At 42.2% G+C, this 27,871-nt stretch overlaps 1 protein-coding gene across 6 annotated transcripts in view; it reads right to left on the bottom strand.

Annotated features, from left to right (window-relative positions):
- Nucleotides 1-1,613: 1,613 nt before the first annotated feature.
- ZNF608 (zinc finger protein 608) overlaps nt 1,614-27,871 on the bottom strand; it is a 93,146-nt gene continuing 66,888 nt past the window's right edge. For 5 of the 6 annotated variants that reach the window (XM_064437765.1, XM_064437767.1, XM_064437768.1 and 2 more), the window contains exons 4-10: nt 10,950-11,037; nt 8,030-10,472; nt 5,867-6,284; nt 5,136-5,308; nt 4,092-4,245; nt 2,754-2,835; nt 1,614-1,730 (exon numbers count right to left, since the gene is read on the bottom strand). In XM_064437765.1, the coding sequence (XP_064293835.1) occupies nt 1,724-1,730; nt 2,754-2,835; nt 4,092-4,245; nt 5,136-5,308; nt 5,867-6,284; nt 8,030-10,472; nt 10,950-11,037 (3,365 nt within the window). In that variant the 3' untranslated portion in view covers nt 1,614-1,723. Of the gene's footprint in view, nt 1,731-2,749; nt 2,836-4,091; nt 4,246-5,135; nt 5,309-5,866; nt 6,285-8,029; nt 10,473-10,949; nt 11,038-27,871 lie in introns of those variants that run through there. The other variant, XM_064437771.1, reaches the window with a different exon arrangement.

Raw genomic sequence — 27,871 nt, 5'->3', positions numbered from 1 at the left:
CAAGAACAAGCTTTAACTTGCAGTAATTCACCCTGTCAAAAAAAACACCAAATACAAGACAAAAAAAAAAACAGTAGAACTTTAAAAACCAGTTTGACAATCAATATAACTGGGATATGCAGAAAAGGACAAACATTAAAGTCTCAAAAACCTCACCAGAAAATCTGATTTATTTTTTTCATGTTACGATTAGTGATTTCATACTGTTGTATACTGTGTTAACCGCACTGTAACAAAACAGGTGGTACAGCCACATAAAACATTTATTTTGTGGCAATGCAGGTTAAGCACAGCAAAGGACTTTTTTTTTTTTAATCAACAGGTCCTCTGTTTTTAGGCATCTGCTCATTGGGAGGCGGGGTGGGAAATACAGATATAATAGAAAGAAAATTGCCTAAAATTTGTAGCACACAAAGCTGCTCTAAAACAGGTATTAGAGAATTAAGTTCCACTAATACCGTCCAAGGTGTCACTATGGGCCTTCTTTGAGCCTATCAGGGTCAATTGAAAGAGGTTCACTGCCATCTGGCTTGGGCCCCACATCGCCCGCTGGGAGAGGACACCACCACAGGCCCAGCGGGGAGGCATGGGACGGCTGCAGCTGCACACCAGTAACTGAGCCCCAGAGAGAACCTCTAGTGACACAGATTAGTCGCTGTGTGGTAGCTGCAGCCTCTGCTGTCTACACCTGTGATACATCTTTCAAAGTGGCCCATAGACACCAAGAAACTATAAAACCAACTTTTTTTCTTTATTCTGATTGCCAAATTATTTAAGGCAGGTATAAAAATGAAAGCATTCGATATACATTTTACATAAAATAAACTAGATTACAGCATAAAACAAGTAACCAGGCAATGGCATTAAAGTCTCTCCTCTAAAACTGGCTAATTGTAAACATTAAAAAAAAGACTGCAGGACTATTCAAGTAATAGAACAATCACAAATGTCTTCTGGTATGCAGGCTATTAGGTTATCTGCCATTCAAGATTATCAAAAAAGACATTTCATTATTCACAGATGCTCATTATCTCCATTTAAAATCTATACATTATATACAACACAGTTTTTGTGGTACTAGAATCCCCATGCCTTCCAAAGGTATATTTTTCACAATACACAATTACAATGAAACAGTGAATACAGTAACATTTTACACTGATGCATCTTAATAGGAGCCACCAAATAGACGTCTACATTGTACCAAAGTGTCATCACAGTTAGCCTCTCTGAGAGCTTGTGGGAAATATCAGAAGGGTATGCAAGGTTCAGGCACACTGATACATAACATTATTTATTTACAATTGGAAAGAAAAAAGAAAGGGAAAAAAACGGAGGAAGAAGAGAAAAGAAACAAACAGCCTTTTGCGGTTAACACTTTCTAAACATGACAAATACATATCTCCTTTTACTGTGTGGTTCGCAACTTAGCAGCAGACCCTGTGTGCGAGCCTTGGTACTGATACAAAAAAAGTAAAGAATATATATATATTTTTATATATATATGTATATATATATATATACGCATATATATATATAAAAACAGAAGTCTAATTACAGCAACATTTGTTACTCTGTGATAAAATCTGCAATTTACAAAAATGAAATGACTGGTTTTTGCCTGCCATTAAGGCATTTCAAATTAACACCATGGAACTGATGTCTGTAATAAAGCGCTTCCTCATGTGATCCAGTCACATGACAACGTACATCTCCAAACTCATCATTCTCTGAAAGGAGAAAGAAGAATGTTTTAGTATGCAGTATGCTTTACTCCTAGCTTTTTTCTGCACCTCAGGTACACCATGTAATGAAAGCTGCACAGTATCCTCAACCCCAAGAAGAAAAGACAACAAGCCATATCTTCATCCCTCCCCTGCCAGGACAACCTACTAACAAGTAACCTGTGCTGGGTTTTATCTTCTGGGATCTGAGACCCTAGCATCCCTCAGCTCTTTCAGGGCTACAAACCTTCCTCACTCAAATAATTCCAGCTAAGAGCCTTACACGGTCACTTGTTTTCAGAGTCAGCTTTCAGAAAGACACCCATAACCATGGAACGTTACAGTACTATTTAATACATTAAACTCTGAGGCTTAACAGGGCAGCGATGAAAGAAAACCTAATGTTAAGGATGCTTTGGGTTTTTCACTTGAGATGGGATCATTACAATACAGAAGAGTCTCTTTCCTCTTGAAGACTAAGGATGATGGCTGAAGGTTAAATTCTACTGAAAACCTAGTAAATAACTGAGAGGTAAATGCGTGGAATGGGTATGTAACTTAATACGATGTCACCTTTAATAGACTCCCAAGAATACCTCTCTGAAAGCAAAATCAGCAAACCAGGCAGACTTGCAGGATAGATAGGATAGATAAAATATTACATTTTCCTGGTAGTATGTGGATCTAACTGCATGTGAACTTTAAACCCTTTTTACAAAAAATTTAGATCTTAAATTTTATCTCATAATCACTTGTTTTACCTTAATGCCAATCCTTAAAACACAGTCTATGGAAAATCTCAGAAGACAGACTACTTGTTCCTTCTTAGTGATCTATGTTCCAGTTAAAAGACAGAACTAAGGACAAAATGTCACCTTAAAGAGAATAAAACTACGACTAACCCAAAGTCCCAAGTTTTTCTTTATCCTTATAAACTGTCATACAAGGAACAGCAGACCATCAGGCTATAAAATCTACAATTTGATTTCTCCTCTCTCTGTTAAGATATATAATTTACTGGCTATTTACCTTCTTTGTGCAGGGAACATACCAGACGCAGATGCCTGCGCAGCCACCTGCTGAGTGGCAACAAGGGCAGCAGAGGTCAGTCCTGAGGGTAAGAAGAAACAAAGCAATGTTGACGTACTTCTGGTTTTAATGGGTATTTGTGATCAGAGAAATGTCAGGAAGCCTCTCCAAGGCAAACTGACAAAAAACTTCACCAGAAAATGGTGGAGTTTTAACACTACATGAGTGGCAAATATTTCAGGCAACAGTGTTAAGACAGTCTGCCCAGTATGATCAATATGCCTTCATAATAGTAAACTGAATTGTCCTTGATTGATATTTTACAAGAAAATACAGCATCCCTACTTATTGTATTCCTTTCCAAGTACTGCACCGCATGATGCTAAGTGGTTCGTATGAGTTCATGAATAGGAAGCTCAGTAGAAGTAATAGGTACCAGGAAACAACAAGAATCAAAAGTCACAGTGAATTACAGAAACGACACGCCAGCTGCTCAGAATACAATACTTCCGTAATAACTTACCATTTTTACAGTTTTCCTACTGAACAAGCATAATGCATCCCAAAAGGCATATGGAATCACTGAATCAAACTGAGAAATGTCAAGACTTTTACACAGGAGAAGTAACTGCTGAGGCACCAAGTGAATGTAATGAATTAATGTAATTTAGCCACCAATTGTGATAGCATGTACTTTGCTGCATGGGAGGAAATCTCCTTTTAATTCAGCTAGAGTCCAGGGTTAGAGAAAAACAGTCAAAGACCGGTATGAAACCTAGGGAGAATGAATTGTATCTTACTGTGCTGCTTTTTCCCTGACTGCAAATTTGTGCACTGTGTTTGCCAAAATACAAAGAGTCCTTTTTCAGATGGTCAAATTATAACAAGCTCAAACCCTTGTGACTGCAATGCCTTGTACATAAAATATGTTGAGTATAAAAAGCGTTTGTCTTTGCTGCACTTCTTCCATTGCTTACACAACCCTAACTATACAAGAAGGAGGTTGTTTGGTTTGGGTTTTTTACTGCCTTTCAGCCAGTTAATGTCAGTTTGTAGTAGGAATCAAAACATTCCTGTGAATGACAGCCTAACTGGTACATCTTTAATAATGCTCTAACACCCAGTTTTGGAAACAAAACTTGGTATTTCTCAGGCATGAAGCTATTCATTTGCTGTTAGACCATGCTGTGAATTTTCAAGCCTTGTTCCTAAATGTAAAGCACTTCTGATTTAACGACAGGATCTCTATTCAAAATGCTCACGTAGGCATGATTTCTAATGTCAACATAGCAGCTCCATGAGGCAAGCTAATCCCACCATTGGAAATCTTCTGCTCACCTTGAAATGGGTCATATTGTCCAGGTATAAGGGGGTAACCCATTCCAACATGTGTGTGATGGTGTGTATGGAGATGCCGCTGGCTAAAAGGAGAATGACGGTCTCGTTCCCTTTCTGCTTCCCGTTCACGCTCAGCTGCTGATTTTTCCACAGGCTAGTAATAGAAAGTGAAAGAAAACCAATGTGAGAACTTTAAAGGGAACGAAATCACAACAAAACCACACTTGCCATTACCTGGCAACAACCTTTTGAATTCAAATGGTGAAGCTGATTTTTTCTGAAGTATCTCTACCGGATTGTCTGCACTTGATTCTAATCTAAAGCTGGTGTATCTGGCTAATGGAAGATTTTCCAAGGCATGGAGATTTTGAGGCAACACACTACAGCGTGAAGCCACCATGATGACATCTAGTTTTGGGCTCCCTTAAGCCTGGCTGACTTGCCAATGCCTGAACAACCTCGTTAAGCCGCTGAAAGCTGATGTAAATGAATCCCTCTTTAATGCGCTCTGGGGATCAAGCCTGCCTGAACAGTAAGAAAGCCCTTTTAAAAATAGAATCAGAGTCAGTGACTTGCTCAGAATTAAAGCTAGCACCAACATATCTGAAAGTAAAATAACTATTTTCTCCAATGTGGAAATCTTCAGAAACTGGGGCTGGTGATCTGCTGTCTGGAAGATGTGGCTTCTTGGCAAATACTGGGAGGGGATATTACCAAATGCCTCACCCAACTTCTCATTTCATAATTTGTTTCCAAACAGGAGCTTCCTGTTTAACTGTGCACCGGGAGGTATCTCTGAATCTATGTCTCTATTTGAGTACATTCATTTAAGATAGGAAGACTCTGAGCGCAGAACTGTTACAAATGTCACTTCCAGTTTATGCCACGAAAGCTTTCCAATGATAAATCACTTTTATTTTAAACAGTACTATAAAGAAGAATCATGCATTCAGAGCTTGATGCCAGATTGTGTGCTTCTTAAAATGATGTTCTCTACCCCTCCCCATATGTACCACTCTTCAGTAACAACAGATGAAGCCTTACAACAGGGGACTTGCTGCGATACTGGTTGGCATGCTGCTGGAGCAAATCCAGTGCTTTGGACTCAGTGGTTGATTTCGTATTGATGCTTGGGCTGGTATTGACTTTTTCCGCCTCTTCTCTCCCTGACATCTTCCCATAAACTGGATAATGAAATCCTGGAGAGAGATAGGCCCCTGCAGGTAAACAATAAATACCACATCAAGTTACTGTTTTTACATTTTGGTTTTATCAAGGTGGAGGAGGAGATGCCAGGACAGAGGATAACATCAAAAACGGATCACGTGACTATCAAACGGCATCTTTGCTCTTCAATTTCTTCACCTAATTTACCCTGATGAATGGAGGTTATACAGAGGGTTGAGCTGATAGCCATTTCAGACATTTATGGTTCCTCTTTAAGTGAAAGGAATAGTAACTATAATGGTTCTGACAGTAAGTGCTTAGAATATTTTTATAGGCAATAAACTATCTGTCAGTCTAACAGCAATAGCAGACTGTCAAGGGTTGAGAAAACTGTAGCTGGAAACTGTGACAGTTCATAAAAGGAACATCTTGTATTAAATCAGTTTCATCTACAGAACTTTCCCTCGTGGAAGCACAAGCAAAACAAATGTCACCCATGAAGCTTCTAATTTACCCTACCTACTAACAGAAATATTAAATGCAGGCTTTACTGCACTTTGAGGGTGTAAATCTTAACTAGTGTGCAAGGCAAATTTCAGAATACATACCAGGATAGCTGTGCATTAGGACAGGAGAGACTGCACGATAGGCTGGATGGTTGGGATCGTACATCTGTGGATAAGGATAAGCATGCAAGTACTGGATATATGACTGATGCTGACTCATTGGTGAGGAAACTGCTACTCTAGCACCCCGAGAGTCCTTCCAATTTACAGGAGTCTTTCGATCATCGTTTTTTATCTTGCTCTCATCCACTGATTGAGAATCAGAACGCTTGACCTCTTTAGGCTCCTCTTTAATGCTTGCTAATGAGACAGGAAGGTTAGGCAGGGAACTTTCCTTGTTAGGTGTTTTTCTAGGGCTATCTTCTTTTAACTTTTTCTCACGATCAAGTTCTTCTGATTTTTGCTGATCAAGGTATTTGGGCTGATAGACATAATGATGCCATGTTCGTGAATCTGGATCCTAATATGGAGGAGAAAAAAAATTTTGTTCTGAACTTAGATGTTGAAATAAGGTCGTTATTGATATTTCCCGTACTTCAGTTAATGTATTTTTAATAGCTGTTTTAAGAACATATCCCTATCACATAGAGAAGAGGTTTGCTTGCTTCAGAGTGCCTTCCGCTCAAAGTCAAACCAATATTCCAATGAAGGAGCAAGAGACTATTATCAAATTTTAATTCAATTGCTTCATCTTATATCGTTCTTCATGCCTTTAACTATTTTAATCATGAAATACGTATGCATTGTATCAAAGTTCTGAGACCACATTATTCATAAAACATTTTCATTAAAGTCCACAGAGAGGTTTTCCCACTAGAGAGCAAAAAAATACCTGTGAACCACAGAATTAAAGCTGGCTAATCATATGCCAGAGCACTTAGATTACCTGGAGCAATGAACCTGAAAAACTGATCTCGCTGGAAAGATGCTAATGCTGCCTCTTATATTACAAACATTCAGGAATCAGTGGAAGTCAGACTGTAAGGCAGACTTCTTCAGCTGACAGTCTTACTTCAAGTTTGTAAAACTATATGTTGGTAAGTATTTACAGCAGTATTTAAAGAACACATACAGGATATCATAAATACATTTTTGCAAAATATATTACACAGACCAGTTTATAAACACATTACAGAATTAAGTAGGTGGATTCTTTAAAACAAATCAGTACTGACCAGGAACAGGAAGACTTTTTTTTTCTAATACAGGATACACAAGAGCTAATTGTAAACGTTGTCTCCAGCTGGTACACATTTATGGCACATGCAACAGAAACATAAGCACACAACTAGACCCTTGAACAGTCTGGTTCAAACACTCATTTGAATCAGCAGAAATCTCCTGCTTGGGGCTGCACCATCCCACTTCCTTTAGAGCTCCCTAAATCCCACTCACCTGACCCCACTGTACGTTGAATGACAGGCAGTAAGGGTGAATTCTGGGATGTACCATACACCAGAACACGGAAGCACCAAGCATCGAGGCTCCTGTTCAGAGCACAGAGACAGTCGCATTGCCTTGAATGAAGGCAATGCAATATCTAGGAAGGTCAGCATGAAGCCACTGGATGAAATTCTCTGAAGTCAATGGCAAAACTATCACTGACTTCAATGGAGAGAGTATTTCATCCATTATGTAGGTCTGTAGGGGACTGAGGTTGGTTGAGGAGAGAAGGGGAACTTAACTGCTTCAGAAAGGTCACCTTGGGTTAAGATAAAGAGCTGAGCTTCAAGCCAACTCTTCAAAGAATGGGCTCACCCATCTTTAGTAAATGCCAACTGTCATTTAACAAAAAAAAAGAAACCATATTTCAAATCTACTTTAAGTCCTCTCACAACAAAAGCTGCTTATTTTGCTTGAAATTTCTCATTTCTGAACTAAGCAAATTGCTTAGAATTTACATCTAAAAGAGAAATCTAATTCTATTTTACTGATGCATGTAATTTAAAATAAGTCTATTCAGGTCTCAAACCTGGGTTCTGTCACCACCTTGCTAGATCTTTGGTTTTTTCTCCTTCCTTTTCAAACAGCTCAACTGAAAACTCTACTGGTCTATTCACAGATTACAGCACTACCCAGCATGAAAAATGGATGGCAGAGCTTGTCTGGCTGCAAAGGGAGAAGAACAGAGCAGAATCAGAGGCAAAATCTCACTTGACTTAAGGATTAACCAAGACACTCCTGTTCCATTTCCTGTGATCTCACCTGTTTAAATCGTGTGGTTGGATCTACTCCCGTTTGCTTCATGGAGTCCATAACAGATTTCATCTCCACAGCCTCCTTTATGAGCTGGTGGTTTTCCATTTGTTTGGCTTTGAAACTGTCAGCCTGAAGCTGCTGCTGGTGATTGGAAAGGATCTGTGATTTGCTTGTCTCCTCGCCTTTGTTAGGTACTATTTTAGTGTTATTTTTGCTGGACTCTGGAGTTGAAGGGGCCTTTGAAATAGTGGCAGATGGAATATTCTTCTGCTTGTTGTCATCTTTCCCAATCTCCTTCAAAGGGGGTTCATTCTTCCTTTCACAGTCCCTCCCAGTTTGTGCCATTTTCTGTTCTGCTAGTCTCTGGTCCTCATAGTACTTTTCATACTGCTGCCTGTAAGCAGGGTTAGAGGCCATTAGGGACTTTTGGTCCATGTAGAGCCCATAGGCATACTGTCCATAATAAAGTGACTGAGCAAGTGCAGGGTGTCTTTGCGTTATTACTGACTGATGTTGTGGTTGCAAATTAGAGGAAGTGCTTTCGCTTTTCTTGGCATCTGACGGTTCTGCCTTCTCTTTCTTTTCAGCCTCTTCCTCTGCCTCTTTTTTGATCTTCAGTCCCTGTGGGGTACTGCTGTTCCCAGCTGCTGGGGCACTGACCTGTCCAGAGTGCATGTAACTTGGGGAATAATAAGGATCGTAGCCATGGTAATAGGGAGAATGGGACTCTTTTGCTTGAGCCGATTGTGCTGTGGTTGAAGAATGCCCTTTTACAACACCGTCCTTATTAGAAATAATATCTGATGGAGAGCTGGCCTTTGACCTCAAGCCCTCTGACCTGCTGTCAGAGCCACCATCATCAGCTGCATCAGAAATATCCGAGTAAGCAGGGCTGTTGGTTTTAGTGGCCGCGCTATCTGCACCGTTTTGTGTCAACACGTGCAGTGGCGCCATGGCAGATTGTCCATTCACCAAAGTGCTGCATTCCATCCTGGATGCACTCCCTATGGAAGGGCTGGGCGCGTTGTCTGTGAACGTGTAAACCTTATCAGCTTCAGCCTTAATACTTGCCATCCTGCTCTCTTGAGACTCTGACAGTCCATTAGCTAGCACTTCATTCTTGTTGAGATGGTCCTTTAAAAAATGTCCAGATAAGTCCTTCCCAGACCCTTTTGAATCCTCCAGCTTTCCCAGCTTGGAATCCATCTTGGGACTTCCTGTCTCTTTGCTTTCTTTGTCCTTCAGCTTTCGCTTCTCCTTTTTCTTTTTGTCTTTGAGTGATGTGAGAGCTGGGTTTACAGTGCTTGGCTCTCCCATGATTGTGGGCTTTGGTTGAATAGGTTTTAGCGGAGGGCTCTTTGGTGTAGCCTGAACAATGGTAGTTGTTAGGGAGGGCAGTCCCGGTATTGTCCCTGTAGTGGTGGTTGTGAAGGCTGTCGTAGGTATAGCTATTAATTGAGGAGGAGTCGGTGCTGGCGCTGGGGCAATGGGCCTGGCTGTTTTCAGTTTGGAAAGGTTTTTATCCACTTTGCAATTGTTTGCTTTCTTGCCTTTATCACCCAAACTCTTCTTGTCGATTAACCCTTCAGCCTCCAATTTCGGCATTTCAGTTTGCAAATTGCCATCTGCTACAGAGCAATTATCCAGTGTAGCTGCCATATTAGAAATTACTGGAAGGCTGTTCAATTCACTGTTCAGACCCTTCTTTTTGCCAGAATTCTTGCCAGTTTTGGAACTCATAACTGAACCAGGACCGTTGCTGGTCAGTTCCCTTTTTCCCTTGGGGGTCCCTGTGGTAGTGATAGAGGAAGGAGATGTCGGTGCTTTTAGTGGATCAAAGCCTGGCAAGTTTGTGCTTGGCTCACTGCATTCAAGTGCCACATTACTCAATGCTTCCTCACAGTCTGAAATTTTGTCTTCACCATCAGGCTCAAACTCCAGTTTGTTTTCTGGGTCTAAATGTGCATGAGCCTGATGGTATCTTAGTCCATTAATGTGCTTGTATTTTTTGTTGCAGTTGGGGTGAGGACAGTCAATCAGCACTGGAGAAGAGCAGCCTTGGTCCAAAAAAGTAGTCTCAGGTTTCCCCTGTGGGGTGGTGGGAGTGCTTCTAGAGTTAGTACGAACACGTTTTCCAGATTTATTGTCCTCTGAACTGGAATTCAAATCAAGCTCCATTGGAGGCTTAGTTTTCCTCTTGTTTGTGGATGAGGGGCTGGCTTTCACCTCATCCATGGTGCAGTTTGGGGGTGTCCTGCGCCCACTGGAGTTAAGGCTGCCCCTCCTCCCCTTCCCATTGGCACCACCTCGATTCTTATTCTGAAGTCCTCTGGACTCTGCAAAACTTGCATCATTCCCAGGTACAGCTGCAGCTGCAGCAGACCTTGCTCGCTTTCCCCTCCCCCGTCCTCCACGCATTTCCAGGTCACTTGTTGGTGACTCACAAAACCTATATAAACAAGAGCAGATTTCATCAGCAGGAGCTGTAAACTGAATAAATACCAAAACACCACCACCTCCTGTAACAGAACCTTCATACATGTTAAAGGAAAGATGTCCTTCTTCCAAATGACAGTTACAGTCTCAAAGGGAAACTTATTAGAAAAGGACAAAAATGGTAAAAGAACAAGACCACCTAATTAGAACAATGGAAAGAAAAACTATCCAAACGTACAGAAATGCATTTTAACATTAATTGCCCTCTGATTGAATCTCGTGTGTTTCCCCTTCCCTCTCAAAAACACAAAACAAGAAGAAATAAAAACTCCCACTGCGCATTTCAGTATGGAACAGAGAATTACTCATTTCACTGCTGCATGTTTTCAATTATAACCAGTTGGTTTTTATTAATCTCCATACAGTCTCTTCACAGAGACTGGGGGTGAAAATACAGCAGAGAAAACACAGACTCAGAATGATTGCCTACCTAGGAGGGGCCCAGTCGTGCTTTGTGCAGTCCAGCAGTGTTCCCACATAAGTTTTGTTCCTCCACGTAACATTTACCACTAGGACACCTGCCAATGGGAGAAAAACAAAGTATTATCACAGTCAGAACAGTAATTGGGGTTGGCTTTTTGTTTTGCTCTTTCTTAATTTTTTTTCTCCTTCCCCACAAAGTGAGAGCTTTATTCTCATTTGCTTTCAAACACTGTGGTCTATACTGTTCCTCTTTTCTGGTTTCAGTGACCTCAAGTTAAAACCCACAGGAAAGACAGCAAACGACAAAGAACAAGAGTGCTGTGTGCACATGTGTATGGGTGTAAGAGTGTGTGTGCTTGTGTGACTGTGTGTGTAATCAAGATATAGCTGACAGAAGGAAATGGGTTTTGCCATGTCCTGCTGTAAAACAGCAACACTCATCTCTTAATTTTGCTATTATTGCACATAATTGCTTTCACTTGGCAGCCAGCCAGCATTAACTAAGCACCAGTTACACTGTTTAAATCAGTAGGTGACTGAGAAAAATCTGCTTTGCTTTGAACAATATGATAATGATGCTTCTATTTATTTGAAATTGCATATATCCAAACACACACGTATGCATTGCAAGTTTTGTTCATTGATATAGATGGAAACATGTATTAGTTGCCTTGCTTCTTCTTCTGTGGAAAGCAAGGGACTAGACGTGAAATTTCAACCATACAGTACAGCCAAGTAGAATAGCAATACAGATATATAGAAAGCAGGATCCTTTAAAAATATGTACTGCAATTTGTTTTTCCACTTATGACTTCTATTAAATGTAAATTCATCTGCCCACCTAAAGTAGACTTCTAATTTTGTTTAATTATCCCCGTGAAATGCATGCAGGGTAAGGATATGCTAATTAACAATAAAATAGCTTGGGGGGGATGTCATTCAAATGTTTTCAGGTTGCCCTCAAACACTTCTTCACATGACTTATCATCATGTTTATGGACTAACCAGCAAATAACCCCTTTAATTCATTAACTTCCACAGATAAACACAAGGTACTAGTATTGAACCAGCCTTCTCTTTTTATTAGAATGTACGCTGAAATAAAAAACATATTTCACCTAGCAAAGAAAGGCATGATGCAAAACATTTCCAGTTTGTGAGAGGCACGAAGGCACTAACTCACAGCTGCCAGTCCTGTGACTTGTTTTTCCTCCCCACTTCCCTTGTTCTAGCTGTAGCGTTTCTGTAACGGATATAATAATGGCACTGTGCCAGAACGTTTCCAGTCGGTCTTTTTGCTTTGTCTTACCAGTGCGATGTCTAATTTTGAACTAGAAACGATCCCTCTCCACTGCACCACGGTAAACACGCAACCACCCGCTTACTTCCTCACGGGGCCTTTGAACAGCAGGGTAGTATTTGAAGCGCTTTTAGCAGAGGTACCAGGGAAGAAGGGATTTCCTTGAAAATTCTCTGTAACAGTTTTGAAAATTATTCCCCATATGGTTTTAAGTTGCCACGATGATAAGGCTACTAGAATTTCTTAGGCTGTGGTGAACTAGTTTGAAGGATGAAAGATAACCGGCTCTTCCCACCAGGGTCAGCGCCAGGCTTTGAATACCTACGAGGATTAGGGTTAACTCGCTGTGGTGTGTTTTTATGACCTAGGCAAACGCGGCAGCCTGGAAAAACAACAAACACGTTTTACCCTCGCCCCCCTCGCAGGAGAAACGCGGCGGCGGAAGGGGGGGGGTGGGGGGTGGGGGGCGGGGGCCGGGGCCGCCCGCCTCATCCGCGCTCCCGCCCGCCGGCGCTGAGGGGCCTTTGTGGCCGCCGGCCCCGCGGGGCGCCCCGGCCCCCGCCGCCATTGGCTCGCGCTGCCCCCGGCTCCGGCTGCTGATTGGCCGCGCTCAGCCCCGCGGCAGCCGTCGCCCCAGCCCATTGGCAGCAGAGGCCCGGCGGGCTGGGGGCAGGGAGGCGCGCGCAGGCAGGCAGCGATCTGGGGGAGCGGCAGGCTCTGCCTGCCGCCAGGCTGCTCGGGTAGTCCCGGCGGCCGGGGTGCGGGGCCGGCAAAGGCAAGCGGGCGGAGGGGTCCGACCGCCGGTAAGCGGCTCCTGCGGCCGGGGCGGCCCGGACGGAACCTCACGTCCCCGGTCCGGGAGGGGAGCAGGCGGCCCCGCTGCGCCCCTGCCGCCAGCTCCAGAGCGGAGGGGAGCCTGGGGGCTCCGGGACCGCCGATGCCGTGCCGTTGTCCGGCAGTGCTGAAATCCCGCCACGTCCTGAAACCTGTGCGCCTACTTAGACGTATGGGCAAAAAACGTCAAGAGGCGAATACGCCAGTATATCCTCAGAGGAAATATTTGTCAGGGGAAATGGCGTTTCTCGCAACAAGCAACTCCAAACTATGTTCCCACCTGCCACTCGCACGCTAGTCAGGGAGAGAGATTAAAAAAGTGTTTCTCTGGTAACCTCGATGCCTTCTGTCCATCTTAATAGCTGGTCAGCTGTGACTCTGTAATGCTCCGAATGAAAATCACGGGTATTTTCCATCGCTAAATCCTGTTACACCATGCAGCCCATCTCCCTGCAGCAGCAGTCACTCCCTCCTGCCCGTTCACCAGTGTGCGTCGCATCTTCTAAATGCACAGAGGGCTTTCTGACTTCCCACAGAGTGTTATGGGAGAATTAAGCGTGCCATTCATTTTTCCCTAGCTTGTTCACCTTTATCCTTTTGTTAAAATGTAATTGTTAGGGTTTGTTTTTTAAACAGAGGTGTACTCCTGAATAAGTCTCCATCTTGCTCCATATTTGTAGTCTTGTCTATCTCTCCATGTACTTTATTAATTTACATATCAGAACTAGGGATAGTCTGTTACCTATTAATAGAAAAGAGGGCAAAGTAGAAGGCATGGAGCAGGTATAATAATAAAACCCCTGAAATCGATACATATTTCAGTAATTCTTCGAAGACATTCAAATGACCTTCCAGTGTAAGAAAGTCAATACTTCAAAAGCAAACACAAGTTCCTCCCTTAAAGTCCGTTACATTTAGCATCTCATTAAGTTTGTTAGTCTTAGAAAAGGGCCCAGTATGTAAGTAGGGGGGAAGATTAATCTCCATGCTGCATTACAATAACTGGCAAGGAACAGGTTTCCTTTCCCTAATGAACAGCACCATTACTCAGCCACAGGTAAGATTCTGCAGAACCGGCAGTGAAGGTAGCTCATTTAATCTTCTAAGATGATCACAAAAATGGGTTAAGAGAATGTAACTAACACTGGAGGTAGGACTGACCCCTAAGAAAACATGCAGCTGGAGGCCTACTAGGCCAAAACACAGGAAAATAAAAACTAGAGATGAGAAAGGTAAGAAGTCCACACTATAGACTAGATGCACTACTGAAGAGAAAGGATTTTTCTTGCTGTGCCATCAGAGTGTAATACTAGTTTTCTTTAACCCAAAATACTTGTCCTGGCACAGAGTTCAAGCTCAAAACAAGAATCTGTGGTGGGACTTCTCTGCACTGCCTCAGAGGCTGTACACAAATAGTAATAATACATGAGTCTTCAGTTCACCTCCAAGTATTGCACCTGAGTACACTGGGCACTAACCCTTCTCTAAGGTGTTCCAGCTCCTCTTTTGAGCATGTGAGTGCTGGGGCATAGCTCTCCACGTAGTCCCTCCATCTTATGAAGTGAGTATAATATCACGTACAGGAACAAACCCCAGTGGGGCTGTGTCAAGTGATAAGAAGTCCCTGTAATGAGACTTCCCATTACATTAGACTACACATTACCTAACAGTCATTTATTTAGCACTGCCTGAACAAGAGTGAAAATACAAACACAGTCTGAGGAACCCACAGGTTTCATACTGTGTGAATACAGAGATGTATTTTCATCTTTAAAAAAGCCTAAGAGGCTAAACTATTTAAAATAACCATTACTGAAGAATGGGAGATAAAATCAGGTGCTTGTAATGTAGTATGCCTGAGGATATCAGGGCTCTCAGATTCTAATTCAGGAAACCTGGCCAAACATCTAATCCTGTTCTTATGAGACTGGATCAAACAATAGTGAATATATTTAGACTACGTGCAAATGTTTATTCCACCAAGTAAGGGTGTCAGCGCAAGAGTTTCACCAGTTACCAGAGCACAGTTCACAAGATTTGGATGTAACAGAGAAAAACTTATCCCAAAATAAGGGTGTAAATGTCTTGATTTAATTTGGTTTATCATTCCATTTGCAAACTTCCTAACTATTCACAGGTAAAGTATATCTGAAATTAGCAATATCCTCTTCAGTCTTCAGTGTCAAATATCCTAAATTAAAGCACCCAATAATAAGAAAACAAAAATTTCAGAAGTTAGTACCATGCTGCTCTTTATCAATAAGGAGTAGACACAGTAAGTGGTGAATGTGTTCTGTGCAGGAATTATGAAATAGTGGCTAACATAAAAAAAAAAAAAAAAGAGGTCATGTTACCTAGTAGTTTTACAGTTCACCCACACTAGTCATTACCTTTTCTGCCAAAATCCATCCTTAGCCAAGGCAGGATCAAGGCAGTACAAAAGCCTTAATGTACAGCAAAGGTGCACACAGGACGTTACCTAGTGCCCACCACTGCCAACAGAAGTACCTCCTTTAACATCTAGGGGAATTTCATTAGACTGTTAGAAGCAAGAAAATATTTTGTATTTTGGTGTTTTCCTTCACAGTGCATGTACCATTATGAGCTTCTTTCTCTACTCATCACATTCATAATCACAATGCTTATGGCAAAATAGTACCCAACAACAGATAGGGAAAACTAACATGTCTAGAGCACAAGACCATTTTACATAAGCCATTCGGAAAGATATACTAGATTTATCTGTACAAAATAACTGGATGATTTGTACTTGGATTTTATTATGCAATGAAAGGTCACATGTCACAAAAGTGACCTGTAATAAAATAATTTTCAGAAATATACAGAATATAGCACTTTTTATGAGTTCTGTGGATGCAGTGTATCGGTTCTTTTTCCCCTCCCTTCCTTCTTTTCAGTGACTTACATAACAAAGACTAGACCTGAAATTGGCTACTTACTGTTAACTAAATTTACAGAACAAAATACATCACAAACTGGAAATTAACTACTTAAGTTTGTTGCTCGCTATTTCAAAAAAGAGCCATACTCTTTTAAAGTCAGCCTAACAAATACAGATGTGCTAGGTTGACATTAAAGCATCGCAGTCACAAGGCATCTTTAGTACCAAGCCAGGGTACCATTCATGTTGACTAATTTGACACTGCACTTCTAGCAGCCACATGAAGCTTGTAAGTTTCTACTCAAACCTAACAGGATACACTCCTGTAGATGCTCCTTCATCTAAAGAACACAAGACTGAAGGATCTTGTATAAAACAGATACTAATCCTTTTGCTTTTTTGACTCCGTTTTCCACAATGAACATAAGCCAAGAATTTTTATGCTTTGTATTCAAAACTTTGAAAATGAGATCATGTGGTTAGGAATCAAATTATCACATTAATATGTTAAATGCAGGCCCCAGTTTTTGAAAATACTGGCTTTAGAAAACAAACACATTCAAATTCCAATATAAGTAGACATTATTCAATTAATCAGACTGGAAGGCCTGACTTAATGTTTACAGTGTGGGCTGCTTTTGTGTTCAGATCACAGCAACTGCTACAAAATTCTGTTTAGTTCAAGTTGATTATTTTCCCAGAAAACTCAGAAGACCAGTTATCTGAATGGGCAGGCCTTTATTTTTGTAAAAGGAGCTGTTCCCTCCGTTCTTAGCAGAGAATCTGACCAAAAGTATCTGCAAAATTCTGGAGAAAGCAGATCTGCACAAAGTTTTTCTGAACACTTCTGTAACTGATTTGTTGAAGGATATTTAAATGATCTGCCAAAACTAGGAATCATTTGTTTGCCTTTCAGTCACCAAAAGTCACTTATGTTTAAGAAGTCACATAAATCACTTACGTTTAAACATAAGTGGAGTCCTACTTGCTCAAAATTCCCATTCAGTTAACCGTTCTGCCTACTGCCTTTACTATTCTGAGTATCATTTTAAGACAACTTTTGCTGATGCCAGAGAAAGATCTACAGAAGTATACTATGCTTTGTAGTGATTTTTCAAACATTACTTCTTAAAAAGTTTAATATGACATTCTTGTAGCAATATTCCTGTGGCATAGCAACTCTTGATGGTTGAGAGGCAATTCTCAGTATTGAGAAGGCATCACATCATCACTTGACATAACATTACAGCAAAATCAATTCCTCATATCTTTATGATCAGTGAATTCGTGAATTTGTTTGCAAACCAAATCCCATTTTCCTTTTGTCTCAGCCTTGCCAAGTACAAATAATACAGACATGCCTGAGACAGCCAAAGCACAGCATATCTATCATTGGTGAGTACCATGGATTGAACGTATCTTATTCTGCATCTGGCACTGTGAATTTTTTAATCCCACGTATATCTATTTGACATCACTGTTCTAACAGTAACTAAGTATATGAAATGCAAAAAGCCTCAAGAGCTCGGACAAGAGCTACTGCCAGAAGGCATGTGGCAACGCAGATGGAACTCCCACTAAAACACACAGCCACCCAGGTCTCTGGCTGCAGGGAGTGCCAGAGCCTTGCTTCAGTCATGGAGGGCTCCCAAGACAGGACCTGCGTGCGGTGCGAGCAGGTGGAGGATCTGCTCAGCATGGTGGCAAAGCTGAAAGAAGAAGTCACAAGACTGAGGAGTATCAGGGAATGCAAGAGGGAAATAGACTGGTGGAGCCACTCCCTACCATCCCTGAGACAAGCACACCAGATAGAAGCGTCACGAGAAGGAGTGGCTCCCCTGCCCTTGTGCTGCCAGGCAGAGGGAGGGGACCCAAGAGACAGAGGAGGATGCATGCAGATCCCTGCTTAGTGCAGTAGGCGAATCCTCTCCTGGCCGACTTCGTCCCCCCCAGGTGCCCTTACACAATAGGTAGGAGGCTCTGGAACCTGAGGGCCAGGAGGATGAAGGTACGGACAGTGAACCACCCAAGGGGTTGACTATGGGGAACCAGTCAGCCCCATGCATTACAGTGGCCACGGGTAAGAAAAAAAGAAGGGTAATTGTCGTAGGCGACTCCCTTCTGAGGGAAACAGAGGGCCCGATATGCCGACTGGACCCATCCCTTGGGGAAGTCTGATGCCTCCCTGGGGCAAGGATGAGAGACACTACCAGGAAGCTCCCTAGGCTGGTGAAAGCATCCGATTATTATCTGCTAGTGGTTGTTCAGGTTGGCAGTGATGAGGTAGCTGAGAGAGGTGCAAAGACAATCAAAAGGGACTTGAGAGAACTGGGGCGATTACCTGAAGGATCAGGAGCACAGGTAGTGTCTTCCTCCATCCCGTCGGTAGCCGGGAGGCACACAGAAAGGAACAGGAAGCCCCACCTCATTAACACGTGGCTCAGAGGCTGGTGCCGGTGGTAGAATTCTGGTTTTTTTGATCATGGGGCAGTTTACATGGCACCAGGCCTGCTGGAGAGAGATGGGGCTCACCTGTCGCAAAGGGGGAAAAGGATTCTGGCTCAGGAGTTAGCAGGCCTCGTTGAGAAGGCTTTAAACTAGACACGAAGGGGTATGGGGATAAAACCAGGCTTGCTAGGGATGAGCCTGGGGGTGGCATGCCTGTGTTGGAGAACAGATCCATAGCTCAACTGAAGTGCATTTACACCAATGCACGCAACATGGGCAATAAACAGGAGCAGCTGGAAGCCATTGCACACCAGGGAAACTGATGTGGTCGCCATCATGCAAACATAGTGGGATGACTCACACAACTGGAGCACTGCAGTGGATGGCTACAAGCTCTTTAGAAAGGACAGGCAAGGAAGGAAAGGTGGAGGGGTAGCCTTGTATGTTGGAGAGTGTTTTGACTATCTAGAACTCAGTGACGGTAATGATAAGGTTGAGTGCTTATCGGTAAGGATCAGGGGGAAGGCTAATAAAGCAGATATCCTGGTGGGAGTCTGTTATAGACCACCCAGCCAGGATGAGGAGACAGATGAAGTACTCTACAAGCAGTTGGCTGACGTCTCACAACCTCTAGCCCTTGTTCTCACGGGAGACTTCAACTTACCAGATATCTGCTGGAAGTACAACACAGCAGAGAGAAAGCAGTCTCGGGGGTTCCTGGAGTCTGTGGGAGATAACTTCCTGACACAGCTGGTAAGCGACCCAACGAGGGGAGGTGTCCCACTGGACCTGCTGTTTATGAACAGAGAAGACCTGGTGGGTGAGGTGGTGGTCGGAGGCTGTCTTGGGCTCAGCGACCATGACATTATAGAGTTCTTGATTCTTGGAGAAGTAATGGAGGGGGTCAGCAAAACAGCTGCCCTGAACTTCAGAAGGGCAGACTTTGGATTGTTAAGGAATCTGGTTAACAGAGTCCTTTGGGAGGCAGTCCTGAAGGGCAAGGGAGTCCAGGAAGGCTGGATGTTACTAAAGAAGGAAGTCTCAAAGGTGCAGGAGCAGGCCGTCCCCGTGTGCCGGAAGTCGAGAAGGTGGGGGAGAAGACTGGCTTGACTGAATAGGGAGCTTTGGCTGGAACCCAAGAAAAAAAGGAGAGCTTACCGCCTTTGGAAGAAGGGGTAGGTGACTCAGGAGGACTACAGGGATGTTGTGAGGTTATGCAGGGAAAAGATTAGGAAGGCCCAGCTGGAACCTAAACTGGCCACCACTGCTATCTTTATAAAAACACTTTTTGTTATCTTTATCAGTGACAAAAGGAGGGACAGGGAGAATCTCCCTCCTTTGCTGGATGTGGAAGGTAACCTTGCCACGAAAGATGAGGAGAAGGCTGAAGTACTTAATGCTTTCTTTCCTCAGTCTTTAATAGTCAGACTGGTCATCCTCAGGGTTGTCAGGCCCATGCTGGGAGATGGAGATAGTATGGAGCTAGTATGCAGAATGAAGTCCCAGTTGTTGAAGGGGTGCCAGTCACTGACCTGCTCCTTCACCTGGATGTTCACAAGTCCTTGGGGCCAGATGGGATCCACCCAAGGATACTGAGGGAGCTGGCAGAGGAGATCGCCAAGCCACTCTCCATCATTTATCAGCAGTCCTTGTCAACCAGGGAGGTCCCAGATGACTGTAAGCTAGTGAATGTGACGCCCCTCTACAAGAAGGGTCAGAACGAGGATGCGGGGAACTACAGGCTTGTCAGCCTGACCTCAGTGCCGGGAAAAGGTCATGAAGCAGATCATCTTGAATGCCATTACATGGCACGTGCGGGACAACCGAGGGATCAGGCTCAGCCAGCATGGGTTTATGAAAAGGAGGTCCTGCCTCACTAACCTGGTCTCCTTCTATGATAAGGTGACCCACTTAGTGGATGAGGGGAAGGCTGTGGACATTGTCTACTTGGACTTTGACACTGTCTCCCACAGCATTCTCCTGGAGGAGCAGGCTGCTCACGGCTTGGACAATTGCATTCTGCGCTGGATTAAAAACTGGCTGGACAGCCGAGCCCAGAGAGTGGTGGTGAATGGAGTCAAATCCAGTTGGCAGCTGGTCACGAGTGGTGCTCCCCAAGGCTCAGTGCTGGGGCCAGTCCTGTTCAATATCTTCACTGATGATCTGGATGAGGGGATCAAGTGCATCCTCAGTATGTTTGCAGATGACACCAAGCTGGGTGAAAGTGTTGATCTGCTGGAGGGCAGGAAGGCCCTACAGAGGGACCTGGACAGGCTGGATCATTGGGCCGGAGCCAACGGTATGAGATTCAACAAGGCCAAGTGCCGGGTCCTGCACTTTGGTCACAACAACCCTGTGCAACACTACAGGCCTGGGGAGGAGTGGCTGGAGAGCTGCCTGGAGGGAAAGGACCTGCAGGTGTTGGTTGTCAGCCATGTGAACATGAGCCAGCAGTGTGCCCAGGTGGCCAAGAAGGCCAATGGCATCCTGGCTTGTATCAAGAAACACTGTGGCCAGCAGGAGCAGGGAGGTGATCGTGCCCCTGTACTCGGCACTGGTAAGGCCGCACCTCGAGTATGGCGTTCAGTTTTGGGCCCCTCACTACAAGAAGGACATTGTGCTGCTGGAGCGTGTCCAGAGAAGGGTAAGGAAGCTGGTGAAGGGTCTGGAGAGCAAGTCCTACGAGGAGTGGCTGAGGGAGCTGGGGTTGTTTAGTCTGGAGAAGAGGAGGCTGAGGGGAGACCTTATTGCTCTCTACAGCTACCTGAAAGGAGGTTGTAGTGAGGTGGGGGTCGGACTCTTCTCCCTAGTAACAAGCGATAGGACGAGAGGAAATGGCCTCAAGCTGCACCAGGGGAAGTTTAGGTAGGACATTAGGAAAAACGTCTTCACCAAAAGGCTTGTCAAGCATTGTAACAGGCTGCCCAGGGAGGTGGCTGAGTTTCCATCCCTGGATGTATTGAAAAGAAGGGTAGACGTGGTGCCTGAGGATATGGTTTAGAGGTGGACTTGGCAGTGATAGGTTAGCAGTCGGACTCGATGATCTTAAGGGTCTTTTCCAACCTTAACGATTCTATGATTCTGTGAAATCTATAACCTTAGGATTATCTCAAGCTTCTTCATTGCCTTTGGCTTACTAAGAGCAGCATAAGATTTGCCTCACAACATCAGCATCATCACCAATCCCAGATCCACATACACACCTGCAATTCATCCAGGCATAAAATCCAGAGAACAATGCTTGTATTAGGACTTGCAATGCAACTGGCTTATTTCTCCCTGATTTCTTCCATCACAAAAGTAATCTAAAATTAACAGTAAACGTTCTACCTATGAAGTCAAGTCTTCTACACTGAATACTGATCTGGTAGACATACAATTTATTTACTACTTTAATCACACTCTCTGTTTAACAGGGCACCAGAACTTAACTACATCTACAGCAGGTGCATATGTAACAGACATCAACAAGCCTGAGAATGTAATTACATCAGGTGGCCTGGAAATACAAGACTGGTGGTGTTTTTTGTTTGGGGGGTTTTGTTTGGTTTTTGTTTGGTTTTGTTTTGGGTTTTGTGTGTTGGTTGGCGGTTTTTTTGGGGGGGTGTTTTTTGGTTTGTTTTTTTTTTTTTTTTTTTTTTTTTTTAAGAATAAAAAGAGCCCTACTGCTGTGCTGAATGTTTGAAAAGTCACTTTAACCACATCCTGTAATCAAACCATCTGGAGCACAGATCTGCAATTAGTCATCCTGGACACTGGACTTTATCTGAACAAATACTGTATAGCAATGAAGCTGAGAAGATTGGGTAGAATTAAGGAAAAGAAGCATAATGAAATACTGCTGGTATGGTCATAAACCTTTGAGACGCTTAGCTGTGGTGTTAATTTAGTACTTTATGAAAGCACAGTAAGCTTAAAGGGCTGAGATGCTAAAACCTGCTATTTTAGTTAATGTTGCCCTGCTGGTGGCTAAAGCAGGTTGGCGTTACTATAGCCACATAAACTACAGCAGCTTCTTAAGTGTAACAAACTTTGTTCATATTCATGTGATTTCCAGTAAGTTCTGAGCAATGTCAACCTAAATTTCATGGATAGTTAATTCAAATGGCATGCCCTTTCTTTCCCCCTTCATTATGAAATCGTCAGCACAATATATTTAAAGCAGCAACCACCACCCTAGCTTGAAAAAGCTGCATTATACCTTTAATGATACACAAACTAAACATATATTCCCTGGACTTGTATTACATACTCCCATTTGAATTCAGAAAAGAAGAGAAATTGTACAGTGAGGAGTACCTCTTGGAGTCATGGAGTTGGGCCACCAAGGAAACAACTTTTTCATCCCGCCTAATAACTCTAATATATTTTCTTAATCTAGAGATTTATCCCAGAGCCTTAAGAAGAAAAAACACTGAAATAACTGAAGAAGGCCAGTTTCCCTATGAGCCTATATGCTTAATACACAGAAGAACACACAGCCACTTCCATCATTGTCATGTCTCCCACCGCCTTTTTTCTGAAGCCTGATGAGCTATATTGATTTGGAAAAATCATTGAGCTTCTTGGAAAACTAAACTCCAGCTTATTCACCACCATCTATTTCTCTCTCATTAAGACAGTTGGTCAATATTCAGTTGAATGGTCAGCTAAAAGAAGCTATGGTTTATTTTCTTTTTCTTGCCTCCCTAGCAACATTATCCTTTTCCGGCTTTAGTATAAAACAAAACAGCATGTTAGGAAGACTTCTTGCTGAGGGTGAGCTGAAATGGTAGTGCTTCTGGAACAAAGGTATGACTGAAATGCTAAAGGCAGGTTGGCTCTGGAAAGCAGGGCAGCATCTAATCAAAGAGCTTATGTCCCTCATCAGTTATAATAACCATGCTCCACTATAATTTTTTCAGCATATGTTTCTTTTAAAGACAGTCTGTCTAACAAATAACCAGTAAGCAAGATCTAAATGCAAATGGAGAGCTGAAAGAAAAACAAATGGTCCTAATCAAATACAAGGCGAATTTTTACACTCATTAAAAGAGCAATAAAAGACTCAATGAAAACTGGGTAATACTCCAGCAAGTACATCAGATTGGGTCCTAAATGGCTTGTAGGTTTATCCACAACTGAATAGTTCTACTAAAATATGAGCTACTTAGAATGGCGATTTTGAAAACTATGAAGCCACAGTGACAAACATAATTTTCTCCTGTCAGATTTCTATCAAAGTGATTAGGTTTTGGCAGGACTAGGAGAACTTTTGGATAAATTGCTGTTACACCTCTTGAATGTCAGACCGCATGTTTGCAGTGTTTACAAGAAAATGTGCAATTAATGTTATTATAAACTAACCATAGGTTTCTGACCTCCAGAGTACAACTACAGATTTGTTTTTGTACACACCTTACCTTTTCTTTGGCCAGAGTAACTGAACAACTACACTGTTCTACTGAAGCTTGAGGATAAAACTGCAGTCTTTATTTCAGCTGACACTAAAAATGCAAGTTGAAAATCATTTAACATCTGTGTGTTCTTAAGAAAATCAAATCTGTTTCAGAAATAAAGTATTTTGTTTCTAGCAGATTTTTTTCTCTTTTACTCCAGCAATCATAACTGTGATTCACATAGCCTGACACTGAAAAATGTCACATAGTCTCCATGTTAGAAGAAGGAAATGCTGTTCTGTAATCCCCTGAATTTACCACTCACTTCTCAAGGAGTGTTATTTCAGCTCCTATATTTCTGCCCTGTGGAATACACAGACACTCTTCTGCCTTCTACTAGAGTGAAAGGAAAAGAAGCCCTACAATTCACTGCCTTTGCTTGTACTCTAGGACCATATGTCACTTGAGATAAGCAACAGAACATAGGGCTTTTCAACTCATCTGTCACACTTCCTTCCTGCAGTTTATATTAATTACAGGATCTCTTCAGCTAGTTATTTCTCTCCCAAACTCTTTCACCCTTAAAGTAAATAGCAAAGCAAAACAAGACTGTAGTGTAGGGAAAAACACTGTTGTTTAAATACAAGAAGACCAAAGAGGGGAAACCAAAAACATTTTTTCTTGCCCTGACAAGCATTGAGGAGTTCCTTTAATAATTATCTGCCTCATTTCTATTCTTCATCTCAGACACCAGACCGCAGAAATACTGTTTTCATCAGCAGACTGTTGAGAAACAGCTGCAGAAATAGGGAAGCTGGTATAAATTTCTGTGTGTATGCATGTCTGTGTGTATCTGTCTAGCAAAAAAATAACTCTTGAGGAGCTTATACATTTTTGTTTTTCTTCTGAAGATGAATATTAGGACCTCTCAATAGAAGTTTGTGTCCCAGTGCTGAATTCTGCTACTGTAGGAACAATTCACTTGGAGAGTAAAAAGCAAGCAAATAACAGATGAAAATGCACTTATAAAACCTTCAGGTGTCTTTGGTGATTAGTTCCCCAGTGGTCTACATTATGATAAAGAGCTGCCGGGTGCAAACAGTGGTACAATTATTTATCAAACAGTAGTGCAACTAATGAAACATAAAGGAATGGAAAGCAGAAGAAAGAGAATTTGTGGAAAAGAAACAGCATGGATAAAGAAACAATTCCAAGCCCAAACCATGAAAATGCTTCTGAATCTGTAGACTGCAGATACCAGAATTGCAGTCGAGCCTTGCAAACAATTCTGCTCAACCTCAAAGAGCTGCTGCTGATCCACGTACCTCATTGGGACTGAGAAGCAGAGCCTCTTATAATACTTTCTTTAAAGTCAGAGCATTTATTTGCTTTTGTGCCAGGTTTGGATCCTTTTCATCTCTAGCTACCAGGCCCAGGAGACAACACATACCTATAGTTCTGCTGGCAGCCAGCTGTGGCCTCAGTAAATCATAAAGCTTCCTAACAAGCCATTCTTTACAAAGGCCAACTGCAGTTACTAGACATTATAACTTCTCTATTATTCCACTCACTGGAATTTAAAATAACAATTTAAAGCAGTGGCTGAAAACACTGAAATCTACTGAATGGCATTTTACATAGCTCTCTCTCTGTATTAAGCTTCACTTATTTCATGAAGACTTCATTGTCCTCAGCCTGGGAAAAGGGTAAGTAAACACCTAAGACAGACACATCCAAGACAAAGCGGAGGGAAAAAAAACATTTGCAATTTCTTTTGCAGAACTCCCTCAGGATTTCTTAATACATCTAACAGGAGACAAGTACCTCTTCTTCCATTCAGTTTGTGGGACTTGCAAGGACACATCTTTTATCTTTGTGGAGGTAGACTCTGTTAAGATCTTAATACAGTAATATTCTACCATGAAACTTCACAATAAAATACATAAAGCTAAAAGTGGTGTACTGTCAAACACGGGATGTACACTAGAGTCCTATGAATACTACAACCGTAAATGAGGAGTTCTGTCTTTTCTACCTCTTTCCCACCCATGCACTAAAAATGAATCAATTTAGTATGGTGAGGCCCCCCATTCCACTTTTTCTTCTGTCTAGGAAAAGCAAATCAAGAACCTTGCACATCTGAGGCTCTTTTTTCTATAAAATTGATTCAGTTTAAGATTTGGAATAACCTTATTGTAAGGTCTTTGTTGCTATAGTTAACAGATTAAAACCAAAACTGTGCTTGAAATTCCACCTTCTAGATTTGAAAACCACAAAACAAATACTATACATTGCCAAGGTTAAATGCTACATAATTTTTACAGCCCTTACCCCACAAACTAGTGCTTTTCCTTAAAAAATAGTAGGCAGTTCAGTCCTTCCCATTATAAAGTTCTTGCATTTTGGTGGGGAAAAAGATGCCCAGAACAGTTACAATTATTTCGGTAACACACTTAAGATACCAGTTCTGTTTTGTAAACAAGCCTAATGAACTATGACTAATAGTATTCTCCTTGAGCAAAGAAAGGTAAAAGGGCTTTTCTTAGCATCTACTGAAGCAAAGTAGACATTTTGCTGGGACAGAACAAAAGTATGCTACTTATCAGCCAAGCAGCTTCAATAGGTGTCAAGAGTCCTGCAGAGCAGTTCACTGTGATTTTTTTTTCCTGTTTTAACTTACCTCCCTGGTGGGTAAACTAGTAAAACATCTAGTTAACCAGTTGGCTTATTCCAGCTGTTTGTCAATAGTGATGCAATGCAAGGGCAAGCTACCAGCAAACTGATTTCCCACTAGCAATCAGTGCACTTTCTGCTAGGCTTCTCTTCTCTTGCCAGTAACTGGTTGGACAATTTTCCTGTAGGAGTCCTTTGTGCAGGCTGTCCCAATTTCTCCACTTATTAATAAAAGCCTGGCTAGTTTTCTCTGACCTGCTGAGATCTATGCCACTACACTACTACAGCTTCTCTTGGCTTTTTCATTCACTAGAGCTGATCAACCTTTGACCCTCACAGGTTAGAAACAAAACTATTTAGACACTGAAGACAGAAGTGTTGCATAAAATGTAAGTAAAAATCTTAGGGTCCTAGGAATCCTCATATAATCAGTTAAAAATCTCTACATTTCTTTTGGCAGTGAAATATCTCTCAAAGGATCAACACAGGCATGGCCTCCCTCATTAAAATACAACCAACATGATGACAGAAACCTGTATTTCAATATTAGGAGACTATTTTCCCATGGCACTAAAAGAAAAAAAGAAGCTGGACTTTCAGACATGACTTAATTCTTTCCTTGGTCAGGCAAACACTATCAAGATAAAGCTTGCTTTACTCCAGAATCTACACACAAATTTCAGTATAAATTACTGACTGCACTTTAGCCTCATCTGAAATGTTGGCCCCTGAGGCTGATAAGCTCTGACCCCAGGTGGCACATCCAGCCCTCCCACAAAAGGCAGGAACATTATTGCTTTGTACTGAGGACTGCAGCCCATGAGCCAATCAATCAAGCTCCCTGACAGCTTTTACAGCCTCCTCACATTAGGCCTAAGTCAAACTCCATGGCTCCTATTGTTCACATTATTCTTTTTCCCTCTGCTCTGATGAAGTTAGGGCAAGTCCAAGGCTTCAATGAGAAAGAAAGGCTATTATGAGCAGCTCAGAGTTTATTGACTCTGAGCTGTACAACAATGGCCCAAAAGCCTTTTCCCTGAAAGTAACACATTCCTAATTGCTAATAATCATCACTAACAAAGATCAACCCTTAAGACACATACTTGTATGAAAGAAAGGTGTAACATTCAAACAACTAGACTCCTCACCTTTACATACTAAGGAAGATTTCCAAAGATAATTTTGTGCACACCAAGGATGATAACCTTTTAGTCACACAGAACTGTCATAGAAATGTTGGTATGTTCCGTAACATAACTCGTGTATTAGAAAACCAGTGACCAAAACTGATTTGATTAAAAATATCCCTTGTGGAATTGTGGTATGCTAACTGTGGACAAAGGGGTATGTTCTTCTTTAGTCACTGTATAGTATTTCAAGATCAATATCACATT

This window comes from Phalacrocorax carbo, chromosome Z (genome assembly GCF_963921805.1).
Source record: "Phalacrocorax carbo chromosome Z, bPhaCar2.1, whole genome shotgun sequence".
Taxonomy (NCBI): domain Eukaryota; kingdom Metazoa; phylum Chordata; class Aves; order Suliformes; family Phalacrocoracidae; genus Phalacrocorax; species Phalacrocorax carbo.
The sequence above is the reverse complement of the archived record's forward strand: the minus strand, read 5'-3'. Positions and strand labels throughout refer to the sequence as shown.